The 19466-nt window shown below is 39.1% G+C and overlaps 1 protein-coding gene across 8 annotated transcripts in view; it reads right to left on the bottom strand.

Annotated features, from left to right (window-relative positions):
- The window catches only part of MYO5A (myosin VA), a 184695-nt gene that overhangs the window by 102700 nt on the left and 62529 nt on the right, over window positions 1–19466 (bottom strand). For 6 of the 8 annotated variants that reach the window (XM_085848710.1, XM_085848708.1, XM_085848711.1 and 3 more), the window contains exons 6-8: window positions 11083–11226; window positions 7039–7120; window positions 5598–5705 (exon numbers count right to left, since the gene is read on the bottom strand). In XM_085848710.1, coding sequence (XP_085704836.1) covers window positions 5598–5705; window positions 7039–7120; window positions 11083–11226 — 334 coding nt within the window. Of the gene's footprint in view, window positions 1–5597; window positions 5706–6081; window positions 6676–6708; window positions 6948–7038; window positions 7121–11082; window positions 11227–19466 lie in introns of those variants that run through there. The other 2 variants (XM_085848712.1, XM_085848713.1) reach the window with 2 other exon arrangements.

Genomic DNA, 19466 nt, shown 5'->3' on the forward strand with positions numbered 1-19466 from the left:
GATGATGGGGTGTGGCACTTGTGGTACCTGTGCGGGAGGACGAAAGTCCGAGTCTTCAGGTCATTGGTGCTTGCAGTCTTGCTCTATGGATGTGAGACTTGCACTCTGACCAAGGATCTGATATTGAGACTCAATTCCTTTGGTACCAGGTCTCTTCGGAGAATCCTTGGCTATCGCTGGTCGGACTTTGTGTCCATTGAGCGATTGCTGAGAGACTCAAATGAGATTTGTTGCCTGCATAGTCCACGAGCATCAGCTGTGGCTGTATTGACATGTGGCTAGTTTTCCTGATGCTGATCCTGCTCACCAGGTTCTCTCAGCGCGGGAGTCTCATGAGTGGAGGAGACCAATGGGCCGACCACGTGCCTCGTGGTTGCAGCAGGTTGATCGGCATCTCAAGGAGATGGGGATGGGCCAGGCATCTGCCTGGGGGATGGCCAGAGGGAGGCCACTGGAGTACCGGGGGAAAGTGGACGCAGTGAAGCGCTGCTCTGGCGCATGCTCCCATACCTGACCTAACATGGATCGTAAGAGTGGAAGGCAATAATAATCCGTTCAATTTCCAAACGTGGATGCCATACTCGGGGAAAGGGAAGTCATTCGGACGCAAATTCTTGATCATTTACGCAAGCTACGGGACGGAGTCCAACGATGCTTTCCGCAGATGGACAGGACATAACAAGGGATGGGTTATCTTTCATCAGGAATCCATTCACAACAGATGTTCCCAGTGTTCCAGAGGATCGGCTGGAGGAATTCTTGGATCTCAAAAATGATTTTGCGGCTCAAGATGTGTACCAGCAGTCGACCAAGGAGATATTTTGGGTTAGCATGACCGGGAGTTACCCAAATGTGTCAGCACATGCAGTTAGATTTATTTTGCCATTTGCATCAACTTGTATGTGTGAGACTGGATTTTCATGTTCATTGCACATCAAGTCCAAACAGAGGAATCGGCTTGCAGTGTAAAGTGATAATGGTTGTGCATTATCAAGCACCGCTCCAAACACTGAAAGGCTCATCAGTGGAGAAGAGAATCCAAAAATCTGAGTGTAAGAAATAAATTTCAACCCAAAATGTTTGTCGTCTACTCTATTTTTTATCTCAAAAAGAGGTGGTCCACAAAAATATTTTGATTGGCCTGGTGGTCCGTGGACTGAAACGAGTTGAGAACCACTGAATTTGAGTGAAGTCGATGATGCGCCATCGCAAACCCCCACACTTCCCAACTAAAGCAAATTTGAAAGATGGGATAATGTTCCACCAGGAATGACCAAATATCAAAGTTTGAGTTAAAACAATTTTTTTCACGTTTTGACCCCAATGTCTTTTAAGTTCCCACCATTTGTGGCATGAACTGGGGGTCAAAACCAAAAACTTGTTAATCTTATGCATCCTCCAATGTTTATTGCATACACAAAGTTTCATTAAAAATGTATCAAAATGTGCCAGTAACTGCACGTTTTGACCTTTTGACGCCAACCGAGGGCCCAAGGGGACGGAGTCAAGAATGATACTGCTCTCGCACCTTCTTGCCGTGTGGTGATTATAACAACCAAGTTTGGTGAATTTGTGAACAACCGTTTAAGGCCCAGTCACACCTCGACGATTTAGCCAGCGTATGCCTGACGTATGAAAAATTTGGCTAAAACGCTGGCACACGTCGAATACGTTATGGTTAAGTTTGTATACATTAAGAGCACGCTGGCATACGTCGTAGTACGCTGGCATACATCGTAGTATGCCACCATACGTCATAGTACACTGCCATACGTCGTAGTATGCCGAGCTGTTAGACAAATTTTCCATGCTTGAAATTTTTCGACGTATGCCAGCGTATGACTCGCACGTTCCGCATAATGCTGGCCATAAGTTGTAGGCAAGTTACGCGATCGTTGACACACGTCGACACACGTTACTTGTAAGTTACTCATAAGTCGAAACATGTCGAGGTAATGTTTAGCATATCCGAAACTTATTTCTAAACTATGAGTAACGTGTTGTAGGCACGTTACGCGATCGTTGACACACGTTACTTGAAAGTTACTCATAAGTCGAAACACGTTGAGGTAATGGTTAGTGTACCCGAAACTTATTTCTAACCTATGAGTAATGTGTTGTAGGCACATGCGATCGTTGACACACGTTACTTGTGAGTTACTCATAAGTAGAAACACGTCAAGGTAATGGTTAGCGTCAGTGTTCCAGACTCCCTGGTGTTTTTATTTATTTATTTTTTTTCCTTCGGTATGACGGTGATGTTGACACTTCGATTTCTAGTGCGGTTATAATATAATATAATTAATAGGCTGCCATTCAACGATTTAAATCATAACCGCACTAGAAATCAAAGTGTCAACATCACCGTCATACTGAAAAAAGAAATACGTTCATACAATTAGTTTGAGGGGATAGAGCATCACCTTTAAATGCTCGGGACTAGAATAGCACTAATCTAGTGCGCATGTAGTGCGCACCACAACCACATGCTGTAGATGTCCATGCCACAACATCCAACCCATTACGTACTACGACGTATGCCAGCGTGCTCTTAACGTATACAAAACTTAGCCATAACGTATTCGACGTGTGCCAGCTTGGTTCGGCAAATTTTTCATACGTCGGCATACGCTGGCTAAAACATCAAGGTGTGACAGCGGCTTCACACTTCGATGTCTAGTGCGGTTATGATTTCAATCGTCGAGCCGCAGCCTATGAATAGCCTACGCCACGTGATCGTCAGCGATACGCTGCCACGCTATGTATAAGTTAGGCTATCATTGGGCATAGGTTGTGAACGCCGACAACATGCAAAGCATTCGTTGGTATAAGTTATCTATATGTGATTGAAACGTTCTGCATTCGTTACTAATACGTTATGCATACGTCCAATACGTTATATGCCCAAAACTTAAAAAAAAAACATCAATAGTTCATCGTACGCCAGCGTTTTACATACATTTTGATACCTTACCATATGCTGGCTAAAACGTCAAGGTGTGACAGCCCCTTTAGGAGGCCACAGCGTGATTGACAGACAGACAGAGAGAGGGAGGGAGGGAGAGAGAGACAGACAGACAGACAGAGCTGATTACACCCTCCCTCCCACTTTTTTTTTTTTTGAAAAAGTGTGGGAATAATAAATGAGATGGACACCCACGGACCACTCAGCAAGTCAGTCCCGCTAATTCTTTGCTGTAGTACCAACTGCAACGAATACTTTACATCAATTTATGGTCGATATTTCATGTCATCATGCACCATTCCTCCATCACAGCAAGTGTGGGTTCGGCGGCGGATTGTGTTGTGTTGACTGTTTTTTTCAGGAAGTGCTCGACAGCAGTTCATTTGGGATCAAGTCAGGATTCTGGACTGGCAACTGCAGGATTTCAGCAATGTGGTCATCAAGTCAATTCGTAACAGGCACAACAGTTTGGCAAGGTGCCAAAAATAAAATCTAGTTGTGCATAATCATCTCAATTGTAACGATGATATGTGCAGTAGGGTGGTCCATGTCTATATGGTAAAGAAAATTAGTTACAGAATTCATGCTCCACATGGCTGCCCTCATTCCATTAGAGTATTAGACAAAGGAAACATTCATGCCAAATTTTGAGTGAATCTGAGAATACTTTGAGGTCGCTTAAAGTGTTGGAATTTTATGTTCCGAGATGAATTCCATGTTGTGTTCAGTTCTGATTCACACGCATTACATGATTTTGTTTGTTTTCTCCAATATTCGCTTTGGGTTGATGACGCTTCCAGTTCTGGATTAAATGTATTGCATGATTTGACTCGTTTCTAACTTTTCATTCCAGATAACACAGAAAACGGTACAGACAAAAATAAAATAAAATATATATTTTTTTAAGTGACCCCTAAATATCGTTTAATCAAGCCAAAATTTGAGATGTGTAATCAGTTATCCACGTGGAACAAGGGCAGGCTTGTGGAGCAATGCATTTCAATGTTTTTATTTTTTGTATATTTTTTGGACCACCCTAATATGTAGTGATAAGATTGTTACGTCTGTGAGAGGACCACATCAAAAGGTGAAATGCCCCATCTAAGTTTGTTCATTCTGCACCCGCCAACTCTCTTCATCGCAATATATATATTATATATTTATATGTTTTAACACTGGTGATCTTCCTGTTGCTACCCCCACTGTTCTCCTCCCCACTCTATCCTACCTCCCAATCACAAAGAAATAGGGGAAAGGGTACATTTGGGTTAATATCATGCAAGATGAATAAACTAATAGATTGAATTGATGGGGTACGGATGAAGTACAATCGTGATGGACCATATATAATGTAAATATGAAGTATAAATATAATTTCCTGATCTGTGAGTAACTGATCTCAGAAATACAATAACTTAGGAATTACTTCTAAATGCATAATCTTTCTAAGTGTGTGTTGAGGGTGAGTGGTGGGGTGGTGTGGGCGGTGGAATATCCTGCAATGGGAAATGGAAAAAGTGGTGCCTGTTTGGCTATATGCTTCCAACACTAACAACATGCTTTTGCCACCACACCCAGGTGCAAATCCCAAAATAGTTAGTGAGTCACAATTGGCAAGCAGCTCTCACTCTCTTTCCCATTAGGCATAAAACAAATTTCCAAGGTGGACACAGACTGTCTAATACGACCTTCAGAGGACAACAATAACCAGACATCCATTCCAAATTCTGCTTGACAGTGCCTGCTCATTGGCAGAGTACTATTTTATCATTAACAGCTGGTAAAAGACAGTGCCTGGTGTTGGCTTAATGGTTAGGGTGGTGAGCTTGGGATCCTCGGGTCCCGAGTTCAAATCCCCCTCTTTCCGTTGAATTAATACCAGGTGGGGTTGACTCAGCCTGTCATCCTTCTGAGGTCGGCAAAGTGAGTACCAGCTTGCTGGGATGAGTGAGCCATTCGAGTATCCTGCATTGCAGTGGTGACCCATCCAGGATTGTGCCCCATAGCCCAGGAGACTGCTTTGGCAGCACTGATGCTCTGTACAGAGTATGGTCCCAATGGATCGATGGAAAAGAGTCCCAAACAAAATACTAACATGTTGCACAAAAGCATGCTGCCTTTGCCTTCATTTTAACCAAGGACCACAACCACATGCTGTAGAATGATTGTCCATGCCAAAAGAAAGATACACAATTACAAGTGATACTCAGAACAAGAAGAAAGAACAGGCAAAACAAAACATTAAAAAGAAAATTTAGAAAATCACTATAAACTGGTTGTCATTGTGAAGATAAATATATTTTTAAGACATCGCCAACGATTGTCGCTGAGCCTTGCCTACTGGGTAGCTATACAAGTCGGTGGTGCTGTCTTTGGAATACATACAAAACTTAGAAGCTCATTATAGTTGTGCTGTGTAAGTTGTCAGCTCAACGCGACAATCCAACATATCATCACACCAGCACCAAAAACCATTAATAAAAGAAGTGCTGCAGTATGCAGAACTAAAAATCCAGTGTGTATATAATTTACCATAAACAAAAGTATAGACTGCACAAATTATTACAGACAGGCAATTGAAATAAAATAAATATGAAATGATTTTTCGCCAATCCTGTTCACTTTCCCTCACCCAGCAAATTCAAGGCGTGGCGAGTCTGCATGAAGTCCGCAGCATCATCAACGCCTTCAATGTGTGTACTACAGCCTTGCTGTGTGTAATGGAAGGTGTTGGCACTTCCTGCAGCAAAACACATACACACTTATCTTGACTGAAAAAAAAAATGTATATATATATATATATATATATATATATATATATATATATATATATATATATATATATATATATATATATATATATATATATATATATATACATACAATATAATAACTGGAACAGCACTCAGTAGAGTGCATACCTCAGCCGGGCTGAACCAGTTTACATTTGGCATCCACTGATTGGCCGGATCTGTATCCAGGCCTGAAGCAAAACCTAATCGGCTTGTTCTCAACACCTACCCATCTCTTCAATCAAGTTGTCATAACCTGACCACAACTTTTTGAAACATTGTGGTGTGCATCTCTAAATTATGAAGAATCAATTTAAAAATTACAAATTCTCGTATCCGGATCTGGATCTCGATCTCCACAAAAATCAAATCAATTCTCCCTCGTCACACACCCGACCTGTCCACAACGTTTCATCCAAATCCATCCATAACATTTTGAGATATCCTGCTCACAGAAGGACAGATGGAGACAGACAGAAAGACAAACAAACAGGGGTGAATGCATAACCTTCATCCAACTTTGGTGGCAGATGTAAAAATGCTGTTAGCTTACTGTCCCCTTCCATAATCGCTGCATAAGTGCTACTCATGGCAGTGAGACAAGGGCTGGAAATCACATGGAACACCAAAAGGGACAGGTACATAACAGGGAATGTCAAACCCAGGTATCAAACAGGGCATTCCAAGCAGGTTTAAAACAAAATCACAGGGAACGCTCAACATCGGAGGCAAGGAACCAATTGCATATGTGGTTGAAAATACAACTGAGTCCATGCCACAACAGGTTTCATTTTCTTATACAAGATATAAGGTTCATTCTATCATTTTTAAATACAATTTGGGGGAAGTGGAATTTTATTTATGTTTGTACTAAATTTGGGGGAATGGCCGTCACTTCCCGGGGCACTCTGTGTACCAGCGACATCACAACAATGGCGCCGCTTTTCTCACCGCACTCAGTGGAGCATTTCCTAAGGATGACTTCCCTCCTCCTCATGGATCCATGCAATCTCCATTTAAATGCTGAGTGTCAAGCAAGGAAGCAGCCCGTACCATTTTTAAAGTCTTTGGTATGACTCGGCCAAGGTTTGAACTGCCGACCTCCCAGACTCGGAGCAGAAGCGCTAACCATTACACCACAGAGCCTGGTGGGGGCTATTGCAGGACAATAATCCAAACAAGGCAGGTAGCGATCAATAAATGAATGAATTTATTAATGCATGGATGCAAGGGAAAAAAAAAAGAAGAAAAAAAAGAGGAAGTTCAACCGATTCGATGTACCAAGATGCAAGTCCATAAACTCTGAATCAACAGCAGAGGAACATAGCTGGTAGAAGATGTGGTAGTTTCTTTCATTTTCAGCCTGAAATACAAGGTAAAGATAGTCAAATGGATTAAAAGGCTCTATTTCAACAAGAAAAAAGACAAACAATATCGAACTGTACAACAAAAATCATTTCCTGAGCTCAACAGAGGGGAAAATATGAAAAAAATACACCCGAGCAGGTTTGACGGTCAGCTCGGATACAAAACTTGATGCAAACGAGTGTTAATCAACCTTAGTGACTACGGAAAGTGAAAACAAAATTCAAATTGAATTTAAAATAAACTCATGAGGCCTCTCGAAGCAAAAATCTCCATATTCTCGGAATCATTCCCAACATCATGATACAATTTCCAAAGCCGCGTTTATGGGCGTGAAATAAATACTCGAAGTGTATGCATTTAATGGCTGTATCCAGGATAGAGCTGAACCCCAACTAGAAAGGACCCTCGGGCCACCGAGAAGCTCGATCACTCGCTGCCTGCAGGTCTGCGCGGCGTCACGTGACCAGCCAGCTCGCCGTCGGATGAAATGTCCTCACAAAATCATCAAACTTCCGTTTTTCACCAGAATTCTTTCAGATACTTGTAGAGCACATCCGCAAACCATCTAAAATATAAACATTAATCTCACAGACGCTATGAATAAGCAGTTACGAGGTGAAGGACAGGTTACGAGGTGAAGCAGTGAACGGAAAGCATGTGGTGTCCCTTCCAGTCTCACGGTTATTTAAAATTAATATATTTTCCCCATGAAAAGTATGTTTCTGAGTGGATTTGCATGAAAATTATCTTCAGTAAACGTGGAGCTACACCAGAAGGTCCAAAAAGTGAAAACAGAAATCAACTAGAACTTAAGACAGCCTCGTTATATGGCATGGAAACGGATGGAAGCCCATGGAAGATACTCCTCGCTGCAATGCATTCCACACAGACCGAGGATATAAACATTCAATTTTCAAAAAACTTGATGCAACCGAGTGTTAATCAACCTTCGCGACTGAAAAGTGAAAACAGAATTTAAATTGAACTTAAAATAACCGTGCGAAGCCGTATTGAAGTCAACGGACCTCGTGTTGCCCAATAAACAGGGCCAGACGACAGAGGTAACGAGAAACTAGTTGGTCAAATTAAATCTTCTTAATAATCCCTATGAAACACATTATGCAGTATAGCCATCCGATGCTTCCTTATAGGCCATTCTGCACTTGATGACCCTGTAAGCCTTACCCCGAGGTGAAAATGCGAAAAAGGCCTCAGACGATCTACAGAGAGCAGCTAGTGGTATCATCGTGTCAAGTTAGAACTCAATCGGCCGAGACAGAAAAATAAAAATTGTGGACGGACGAACGGAGACAGACAGACAGACAATGGACGGATCTGAGGACATCGAACGGTTATATTAGGTCAGCGAGCTGACCTAATAAAACCGCACCTCATAAGTGGTCATTTGCTTTTGTTCTTTTTCACATTTTTGTAAGTTGCATTTTCATGCTCACCCTAAGTTGCCCTTGTGGCACACAATGTGTGGAATTGTACCAGACACAGAGTACATCAAGAGGGGAGTGGGGAGGGGGTGGGAAGGATAGTTCAGCTTGCTCCACACTGAGCTGTCTTGTCTGGATTCAATCACCGATAGGATCAAATTTAACGAAAATCTGTCATTCTGGTGTCGTGCTGGTTGAAGTGCTCTCAGAGCATGCAAAACTGGTTATTTGGCCTGCATTTAGGGTGTGAACATTAAAAAATATCACCGGCTTTCAGAGTGCCAGTAAAAAAAATAATAATAATAATAACAACATTGTAAATTCTTTCAAAAACATTACAAAACATTGTGCCAGTAGCCTTACCAACCTGCCTACCTGTCAATTTTAAAAGGAAGTACATGTTAAGTTAGAGCAAATAAATTGTATAATGGGTTCAGCAAAGCTGATGAAGTTGTGGTCAACAGGTAAACCAAGAGATAAAGTCGCACTTACGGCATAAAGCAGTGTGCATTTAACATGAACATGGGCCAACTATGCCTGGTGTTGGCTTAATGGTTAGGGTGGTGGGCTTGGGAACTTAGGATCCTGAGTTCAAATCCCCCTTGGCTGTTTAATTAATACCAGGTGGGGTCCACTCTGCCTGTCATCCTTCCGAGGTCGGCAAAATGAGTGCCAGCTTGCTAGTATCCTGTGTCGGAGTGGCAACCTGTCCAGGATTGTGTCCAATAGCCAAGGAGACTGTTTATGCAGAACCAATGCTCTGCACAGAGTATGGTCCCAATGGATGGATGGATGGATGGATGGATGGGCCAAATGGCTTCACCATGTGTCTCAATTTATTTGAACTGTATAAATGTGGAAAGTTGTTAAAGTTCTACAAACGAGATACTCCCAAGTCTAAGAGTTGCCATTTTATACCATTAGTTGGAATTTTTCTTTTATTTTGTTACTAATCATATACCAGCTACTTATAAAATGGAAAAATATCTTGGGGGTGGGGTAGTATCTTAGACTAAAAGTGTCTGCCTTTTTTGCTGGACTTTTGAATGCTCTTCATATCCTTGAAGGCAATGTACGCTTCCTTGAAGGTTATTAGCGGATCAGCAGATTTTGTCGACGTTATCACAACAAAGCATTACTTATTTTGACACAAGCAAGTTCATTTCCAGAAGCTTGAATCCATAACCCGAAATTAAATCCATCACTTCAGTCAAATATGAAACCCTTTCGTAATACTCTCGCGCTCAGTCATATCACTGCATTTACATATCAGCTTCTGGGACGCTAGGGCAAGGATCCTACCATTTAAGGCGACAACTACACAAAGCACCTTTGCCATGAAACATGGTTGCACACAGTGTGGAATCTATTCCATGAGTTATTCATATCACAGCGGATGTGTAAGGAGAATGATGTGCGATAATGACGAGGTGACAAACAAACAAATGAACAGGATGATGACAGCAAACAAGTTGCTATAATTTGTACTCCTTTTGTTGCATATGTGCCACATGTGAAGTATATGCATCAAATGCAGCTAACACAAGCAATATTAAACTACAAACTAGATATCCGCAATCACAAAGCGATCACCAAGAGTAAGCCTTCCCCGGCTTACCCTTGGCGAATGCCCACGACTCACTCTTGGCCTGTGATCCAATGATGGCCGTATTTTTGTTGGACAATCATATGACCGTGACCTTCAACATTCAGTGATGGAGTGTAAATTAAGAAAATGTGTCCCCATCTCCAGTCTGTCCATAAAATTCATCATGAAAATGGGAGGAAAAATATTCAAGTTGTGATCAAAAAAGTGTTTTTAGTTCATTGTCACAATCTGAAAAATGTAGGTCAAGGACACGAAACAAATATCAGGTGCACAACTTCATTGCAGGTACGCTATGATGATGCAAGAACATCTTGGAAGGCCAAGCGGTCTTTGAGATTGGAAAAATTGAGCAATGGGAGCGAAACAAACAAACAAAAAAAACTAATTTTTTTTTCAAACTGCCATTTGACCTTGACCTTTAACCCGGAGGGGTATGATGTAAAATAAGTGTAAATGCGACTTGCTCAAAGTTATTTTAGTGAGGGAAATTTCATTCTGATTGGCCAAAGTTTAATTGAGTTATGGTGAAAAATGTTAAAATGTCTATAATTGGGTCATGACCTTTAAAATTAGGTCAATGTCAAAAATCATGTCAACCTCGCATACTTTTTATTCCTGTTATCGACACAAAATTTCATTCCGAAAGTCCTCGAACATTGGCAGAAAAAAGGAGAAAAACCTAAATGGTGGTTTAGTACTCCGAGGGAGCAAAGAAACTCTGAAGTACCACTAAAAATTGGGGGCACAAATTGTAAAAACAAACCCTACAACAGGTATTAGCCTTGCCCTATCCCATAAGAAAAGGGTTAATGAAGTCATAGTTTAGCTTTATCATGAGAAAACCATAATACAAGCTCCCAAAATTTCTGAATAGCAATGCAACTACAGTCTAAGGTGGTCCCATACCTGAAAAACAACTCGAGACTTCTCCAGCAGGTATGTGCGCATGTTTGCACCTACAATGCGCAGTTGCTGATCAAAGCCAATCTCAATGTACTTGCCAAAGCGACTGCTGTTATCATTTCTTGTCGTTTTTGCATTTCCAACCGCCTGGTGGAGACAATCAGAGTAAAACATTCAAGCAAAAGAGTGGTCTGGGTTGCCTAAATTTTTCTTACCAATCAGAGCAGAAAAATCAAAACTTAAACATTTATGGCAATGTGTTGGGTAACGAGGTATGAACCAGTCAGATGTAGATTTACATGTCAGTAGATAACTATAGAGTATTAGTAGAGGATAAATGGGGCTTCTGAGGCATCCATGCAAATGAATGGGGAAAACTCTGAATTCACCCCGGAAAAAGCCCGAAACAGGAGACTCATTCCTCCTCCCCCCCCCCATACAAATGAATGGTGAAACCTTTCTGACTCAAGGCTCATTAAGTTAAAACAGGAGAATGATTTTCTCCCCCTCCCATACAAGCTCATATTAAATTCAGACCGATTTCCCCCCCCCCCCCCATACAAACTAATGTTAAATTGAGAGTGATTTTCTCCTCCCTCCCATAAAAGCTCATGTTAAATTGAGACCGTCTCAAGGTCCAATAAAACCCAAATTGGAGTGATTTTCTCTCCCACCCCCTCCCCTCCCCCTCTGACTCTCGGCCCATCAGGTCAAAAGAGAAGGCTGATCTCTGTCCCATTGAGCACATGTTAAATTGAGACTGACCGATTTCCTTTTATATTTTCATTCCACTGAAAGAGTGATCCAATGAATATTTGTTCATATTCTACTCTGTGTAATAAATTAATTTTCCGATTACATTCATCACCATCGTGTATATTCACAAATATTATTTTAGAACTTAATTCTTGGTTTATATGTCTTTGTTGAGCAGAAAAAATGATAAACTTCTCTCAATGCTCTTGTTTGACCACCTCCTGATCCACATATCATTTTGAGATTGCAGGAAATTGTTTTTCCATTGTTCAATTGATAACCATCAAAGTTTTCAGTGCATTCAAAGATATTTATTTTGTCCTTTACATCCTCCAACTTATTTGTAATTAAATGTATCCGCTTATTTGTTTTATTTACCTTTACCCTGGTTATTTCTTCAATCAGACTTATTTGATATTTCTCACATTCATTATGTTTCCCATTTAAATACCAAGGTTCATTACATCTCCACTCTTTGGTTTGGTTATTGCTTGGTTCTATCATTTATAAATCAGTAAAAAGACACCCCTTAACACTTATATTTATAACCAAAAGGGATACTCTTGATTCCATTCTCTAAAATATATCTTTTATCATCAAAAGCTCGTAATGCTTTCTTATTTATCACTTCTGCATATAATTGGTGCTTATAACTTCTTATTGTATTCATTTTTCTGTACTCTTCCTTCTTTAAGGTTAAACAGTTGTAATAATGTTTAAAGTTTATCATTTCCTTGATTATATTATTCTTTATTCCCTTTCGCTTCTTATCACACCTTTCAATGTTATTATTATCAATATACGTAAAAGCATAAGAGTTTGGTCACAAATTCACTCATGACCTTTCCATCCAACTCATCCTTAAACTTACCAATAACCTTTTTATTCTTTAATGAAAACAACATACTATCAGACTTATAATTACTTGCATCATACATATCAATCATATCCTCATATACATCACTTGTCTTAATTTTGAATATAAAACTATCTGTATCCATATATAACAATGACACATTATCCTTATACTTTAATTTTAAATTATTATAGTAATAGTCATACATTAACGACTTTGACAAGTCAAGAATTGATGTTCCTATATAAATAGGTTTATCCATTTCAATACTCTCTTTTTTCAAATGAATAGCACAAATGTTCTCTGAAAACACCTCCGCTCGTTCAAAACTTGGTCTATTAATTAAATATGAAGCCTGTTTTCATGATGTAGAAAGCCGTATGTTTTGTCGATTCCTAACATTTTCCATAATCTTTCCAAATACAGCATTATCATTAATTTATAAAAGTCCTCAAAATCTGTTTTTGCTTCTGTTCTCCTTTTTGTATTAAAATCAACTAGCATATACCCGTGCTCCGCACGGAGTTGAATGGGTGGCAAAAGGTGGATGAGGCATAATAGTTGATGTCATGGGAAGCTGGGGAAGGTGTCATTAGGGATGTGATGCACTATGGTTACCTGTACTTAGTTTTCTAAAGGACCTCCCTGGAGATGACATTTTGGGTGAGTGTCCTGTTGCTGAATAGTCATTGTGAGGAATTATTGTCCACTTTGATAGATATATAGGAGTAACCTCTTGAACGTGAAAATGCAACATATAGTTAGCCAAGGGAGAACACAGGGGCTGGGAGGTATATTCTGAGTTTGTCAAATGATTGGCCCGGGGATTTGTTTATGGTCATCGAGTATGCGAGTCTGACTGAAAATTGCATCCTCTGCAGTGTGACGAGAAGGTTGTCGTCTGATGGGGCAAGTTTAACATGATATAGGCCTAGCCCTTGACTGAACAGGAGCAGTAGAGGGTGACTGAGAATCAGAATGTAAATTTCATTGAATGGAACTTTTTGGCGCATATCCGACGATCAAACACCGCTTGGTCGCTTTAATTTGATAAATCAAAAAAGAACCTCGTTATCTTTGATGATTGTGTTAATGAGAGAAACCAAATGGTAATGGACAGCTACTACACAAGAGGGAGACATTCTTCTTGTAATTGTATTTATCTTAGTCAATCATACTTTCAACTTCGTCGTCGTTCCATCAGAAATAATGCTAATACTTTTATTTTAGTCAAGTTAAATTCAACAGATATAAACAATTTTTGGAGAGACAATTGTTCCACATTATGCAGTAAAAAGGAATTTGGGGATTATATGAAGCACACGACTGAAAAATATAAATATATTGTTGTGAAACAAGATGAGATATTAAGGGATATATTTTCATATATAAATGACAACTATTATTATAAATCTTGTGGGTAAATGTGCTTCTGGAAAAAAAACTTTCAGAAATCAAGGTTCTTGTATAGTACAAATGAGAATATTGTAAATTTACAAAAAAAAAAAAAAAAAAAAAAACACCCCATGATATGCATTGTATCAACAACAATGAGAGCAATAAGACTTGGAGAAGTAGAAGGTAAAGATTACTATATTTCAGTGGAGGAACATATGCGATTGAGGAATGAAGGTCATATATTTGAGGAGGTTTCTCTTGGTACAACAAAATATTCACATTGTAAGAGTGAGTTAAAGAAACGAAAATCTGGTGGTCTTGGGATATTAGAAAATAATCCAGAAGGAAAGACACAAATTATTAAGCATCCGAGTGGGGTTAAGATTTTATCATTCGGTTTTGATGTTGATGAAGAAACTCAACGCAAACGTATGAAAAGCAGAGATACAAGTATTAGTGAAGAAGAAATTACAACTTGTATTAATGTTAATAAAGAATTTGATGAAATATTTAAAGAAAAGGATTAATTGGAACACATCTACTTTAATGATGAAGAAAAGGAAAATTTCCCTGCTGATCTTTACAATTCATTAAATGATATTTTCCAATAAATAAATGGATGCGAAAGAAAGAGCAAGAATATTTAAGGAACTTCAAGAGTTGGTTTCAAAAGTTGTAAAACAACAGGAAAACAAAGAAAAAACGCAGACAGAAACCAACGGGTGAAGAAGAATTTGAAAGAAAACAAGAGAAATTTTTTTAACCACTTTTAAAAACTTCCCAAGAAAAAATTATAGATGTTTCCACAGTTCCCACATTAGAATATACTCCAAAAAAAACTTCAAATGTTGAAAGATTTCAGTCAAATGATGGACGAAGAATTAGGGCATATAGGAGCGTTTGATGATGAAGGATAATTTCAACAACTGGAAGAGATTTATCAACCCACTTATATTTTGAATGCTCTTCAAAATGATGAATATTCAGCAGATTCAAAAACCAAAGCAGGACTCATTCCAACAGAACAACCAGCAATATTTCATCTTGTTTAAGAAAAGGTATTGATATTTAATGATGAATTAAAGTTCTTGAGTTCTGCCCAACCCCCTGTTAAATTAACCCCCAGATTAATGTTTCTTCTCACAAAAGATGGAAGACAAGGTTCAATTGTGAGGGATGAATCAAAGTATTTTAATCAACCATTGGATATGGAAAATAAGGCTGATGGCGTATATATTGATCTACTGGACTCTCTTAATTATAGGGTTAGTCTTTCTGGGAAAAGTAGGAAGAATGAGAAGGAGAAACACATTATTCAGGCTTTGAGTGTCTTTGGTTCAGGTGTTCGTTTTCTTCCAAATGACCCATCACAATTACTTAATAGACTGTTATTGTTGTTAGGTTCTAACAATGAATGATCATGAAAATGGATTACTTTTTGGTGTTGGTAATGCTTTTGGTGATCAGAATAAATTTATAATTGATGAAATGAGTTGGTATATTAGTGAAGATACTCCTAATCTTAAAACAGAAGAGATGTTGAATAGAACACTTAACTCAAAGAAACCACTCAATGTATCGTACCTTAAAAGAAGACGTCAACACGTTAAACTGAACCAAAAAACAAATCACACGTGGAATTTGGGTGTTCTGGAAGGAAAGCAACGATATCTGTGGATCATTTTTTTAAAACCAGATGGTGATACTGCTATTGATGAGAATAATGCATTGAGTGATAATGCTAAAGGCCCGGTCACACCTTGACGTTTTAGCCAACGTATGCCGATTTTTGATTTTTTTTTCTAAAACGCTTGCACACGTTGAATACGTTATGGGTAAGTTTTGATAACATTGAGAGCATGCTGAAAAACACTGCCATACATCATTGTACGTTGGCTTTAAACGTTGTACTTTTTGGTTGTCCTCAAATTTTTTCATGCTTAAAATTTCACGACGTATGCCGGCGTATGACGCACACGTTCCGCTACGCTGGCCACAAGTTGTATGCACGGTTTGCGATCGTTGACAGACGTCAACACATGCTACTTGTAAGTTAATCATAAGTTGAGACACGCCGAGGTAATGTTTCGCGTATCCGAAACTTATTTCTAACCTCTGATCAAGGTGTTGTTTGCACGTTACGCGATCGTTGCCACACATCGACAGACGTTACTTTTAAGTTACTCATAGGCTGAAAGACGTCGGTATAATGGATCGTCCTTGCGTCAGCGTCCATGGCCACGGCCAGGACACTTATTTGCAGCATTCTTCAAACTTTTCTTCGGCATGACGAGGATGTTCACACTTCGATGTCTAGCTTGGCTATGATTCCAATTGTCCATCGGCAACGTCTATTTAAAATACTCGAGTTTGAGCGTTTTAACATGTTCAGAAGAAACGCTTCAAATTTCCAAACCCCAGCGTCAAAAAACAAAGGCGAGTGACAGCAATTTAAATCGTTCATTGTAAACAATGAAAATAGCTGAGTGGTACCGTTTAAAAGTCGTTGAGTGTAAAAAAATTCAATTGTTGAGCGCAAGCGTCCACTTTCAATAGTGGGGTTTGAGCGATTTAGCACGTTCAATAGAAACGATTAAAATTTCCGAGCGCCAGCGTCAAAAAACAAAGGCGAGTGACAGCAATTTAAATCGTTCATTGTAAACAATGAAAATAGCTGAGTGGTACCGTTTAAAAGTCGTTGAGTGTAAAAAAAATCCAATTGTTGAGCGCAAGCGTCTACTTTCAATAGTGGAGATGCAGCCATTTAAATCGTTGAGTGGCAGCCTATGAATAGCAAACCCTACGACACCAGCAAAGATAAACTGCCTCACGATATGGATAAGTTGGGCTATCGTTGGGCATAGTTTGTGAACGCTGGCTTCACGATAATTATTCGTTTGTATATCGTATCTATAAGTAATCAAAGCGCTCTATGCACATTATTAGTTCATTGTGCATTTGTCCAACCCGTTATGAATAGACCTAAATCGTAAAAACAAGCTATAGCTCATTGTTGAAAAAGCCCCATAAAAAATTAGCCGCGAAGAACTTCGAACAATGGTGAAGAGATGTCTCCTACCCGTGGACACGCGGACGCAAGGACGATCCATCATAACCCACACCCTCCCCCTCACACTCACCTACTACTGCCAACATGAACAAACTACTACTAATACTAATACTAATACTGCTGACATGGACATAGACTCAAAAAGGACTCGAAAACACTGTTGGGTTCCCCTTTTATGAGCAGCATTTTTATATACCAATTCCCAAAACCGCTGGGAACACGTCTTTATATGGCAGTTGTAAGCTAGAAACACGTTAATTTTTTTTTGTCGACCGGAAGACGTCATTGGAATACGTCTACATACGTCGATGTGTGTTGGGACTACGTAAAGAATTGGTTCAAAGCACGTCAAACATAAGTTAGAAATAAGTTTCGCGTAAAAAAGACATTACCGCGACGTGTTTCGACTTATGAGTAGCTTATAAGTAGCCTTTGTGGACGTGTGTAAGCGTCCACATATCGTGTTATGTGTAAAACTTATCCCCATCGCATGTGGAACGTGTGTCATACGCCGAGTACGTCGTAAAATTTTGAACATGTTTAAAATTTCTTGACGTACTCTACTTACTACGACGTATGATAGCGTACTTTAGCGTTCTACTCACGTATACCAAACTTACTCATACCGTATTTGACGTGCCCCAACGTTTTAGACACATTTTTCTTAGGTCGGCATACGCTGGCAAGATCGCCAAGGTGTCAACAAAAAATGGATGTTGACACTTCCATTTCTACGGCAGTTATGATTCGAATCGTTGTGCGTCAGCCTTTTAATAGGCTACGTCACGACATCGTCGGCGATGCGTGCAACGCGCTATGCCTAAGTTAGACTATCGTTGGGCATCGGTTGTGTAGCCCGACAAAAGGTTCAGCATTCGTTGGTATAAGTTATCTATAACACAACGAAACGTTCTGTGTCCGTTACCAATGCGTTATAAATAAGACCAAGTCACTATAAATACGTCCGAATCTTTAAAAAAAAAAACATCAAAAGTTCAACGTAAGCCAGCGTTTTTACATACATTTTAATATGTTGCCATCGCTGGCTAAAACGTCAAGGTGTGACCGGGCCTTAAGGTGAAACAACTTCGTGTTTCTCTCGATGGAACATTTTATCCACGAGATAGATTGGAAATTAATTGGGGAAAAAATGATTTTGCTGAAGCATACAAGTCTTACCAAAAGGTCTGTGAAAGTAATGGAAATAAAGAACCTATATTGGGTATGACAGCATTTAAAAGTTTGTATACAATCTATGCGTTTGACCTGAGTGCTCCAAAGGAAACTATAAAGTCGAATCGAGTGGATACTTCCCTATACATTGAAAGAGGAGAGAGTGAAGAAGTTGATACATATTGTTTGCTTTTGGAAGAAACAGAATTGCAGATTAATACAGATAATGGTGTTATGATTAGTCTCACATAATTTTTTTTAAATAAATGAGTGGCAAAGTACCAACTGGGGTATATGTTAATCAAATCAACCTTCATAAACGATCATCTTGTGTTCAAAATCAAAAGCCTTGTACGATTAACGTTAATACAATTCAGAGAAAAGGAGCAGTAAGAATTGATGTTTTGCTCACAAGAGAACAGGTGAAAATCTTGAGCAATACTGGCTCACTTAAATATCAAAAGCAATGTTGAAGAAATATTCAATAAGAGAGACGAGTGGAGGAATTCTCGGATTTCTACTTCCTTTATTTGCTGGTTTAATTGAGGCTGGAGCATTGACAGGTGGTATTTCATCAGCGGTGAAAGCTTCCAACGAAAGGAAGGCTCAACTCCGGGCTCAAAAATAATTGGAAAGACATAACAAAGAGTTGGAGAAACAAATTAGTGGAAGTGGTGTAATTGTAGATTTTGCTGAAAAACTTGAAAGTCTGTCTCACAAAGCGAGATTGTTAGTTGGAGATATGCTTTCTTCTATCACACAAGCAGGTGTAAAATTAACTAAAAGGAGGATTGGATTCTATCTTTCTAATAAATAAATGAGCATTGATGAGTGGTTTAAAGAATTTGGAAAGAATACAACATCAAATTTAGAACTTGTCAAATATTGTAAGAAATGAAAAATTCATAATGTGGTTATTTGTCTGAGATATGAATTAACAAACGTGTCTAAACATACAAAGAATATTATTATGAACTTAGAAGATAATAATGGGAATGGTTCTCATTGGGTTTGTATTTTTAATAGTCAAGATAAATATTATTTTGATAGTTTTGGTCTTCCACCACCTGTTGAAGTTATAAAATTCTTACAGAATGGTGTTTATCAAACATTTCAAGTCCATGAATTAAATTC

This window comes from Eptatretus burgeri, chromosome 12, assembly GCF_056783735.1.
Source record: "Eptatretus burgeri isolate ZD-2024b chromosome 12, Ebu_testis_v1, whole genome shotgun sequence".
NCBI lineage: Eukaryota > Metazoa > Chordata > Myxini > Myxiniformes > Myxinidae > Eptatretus > Eptatretus burgeri.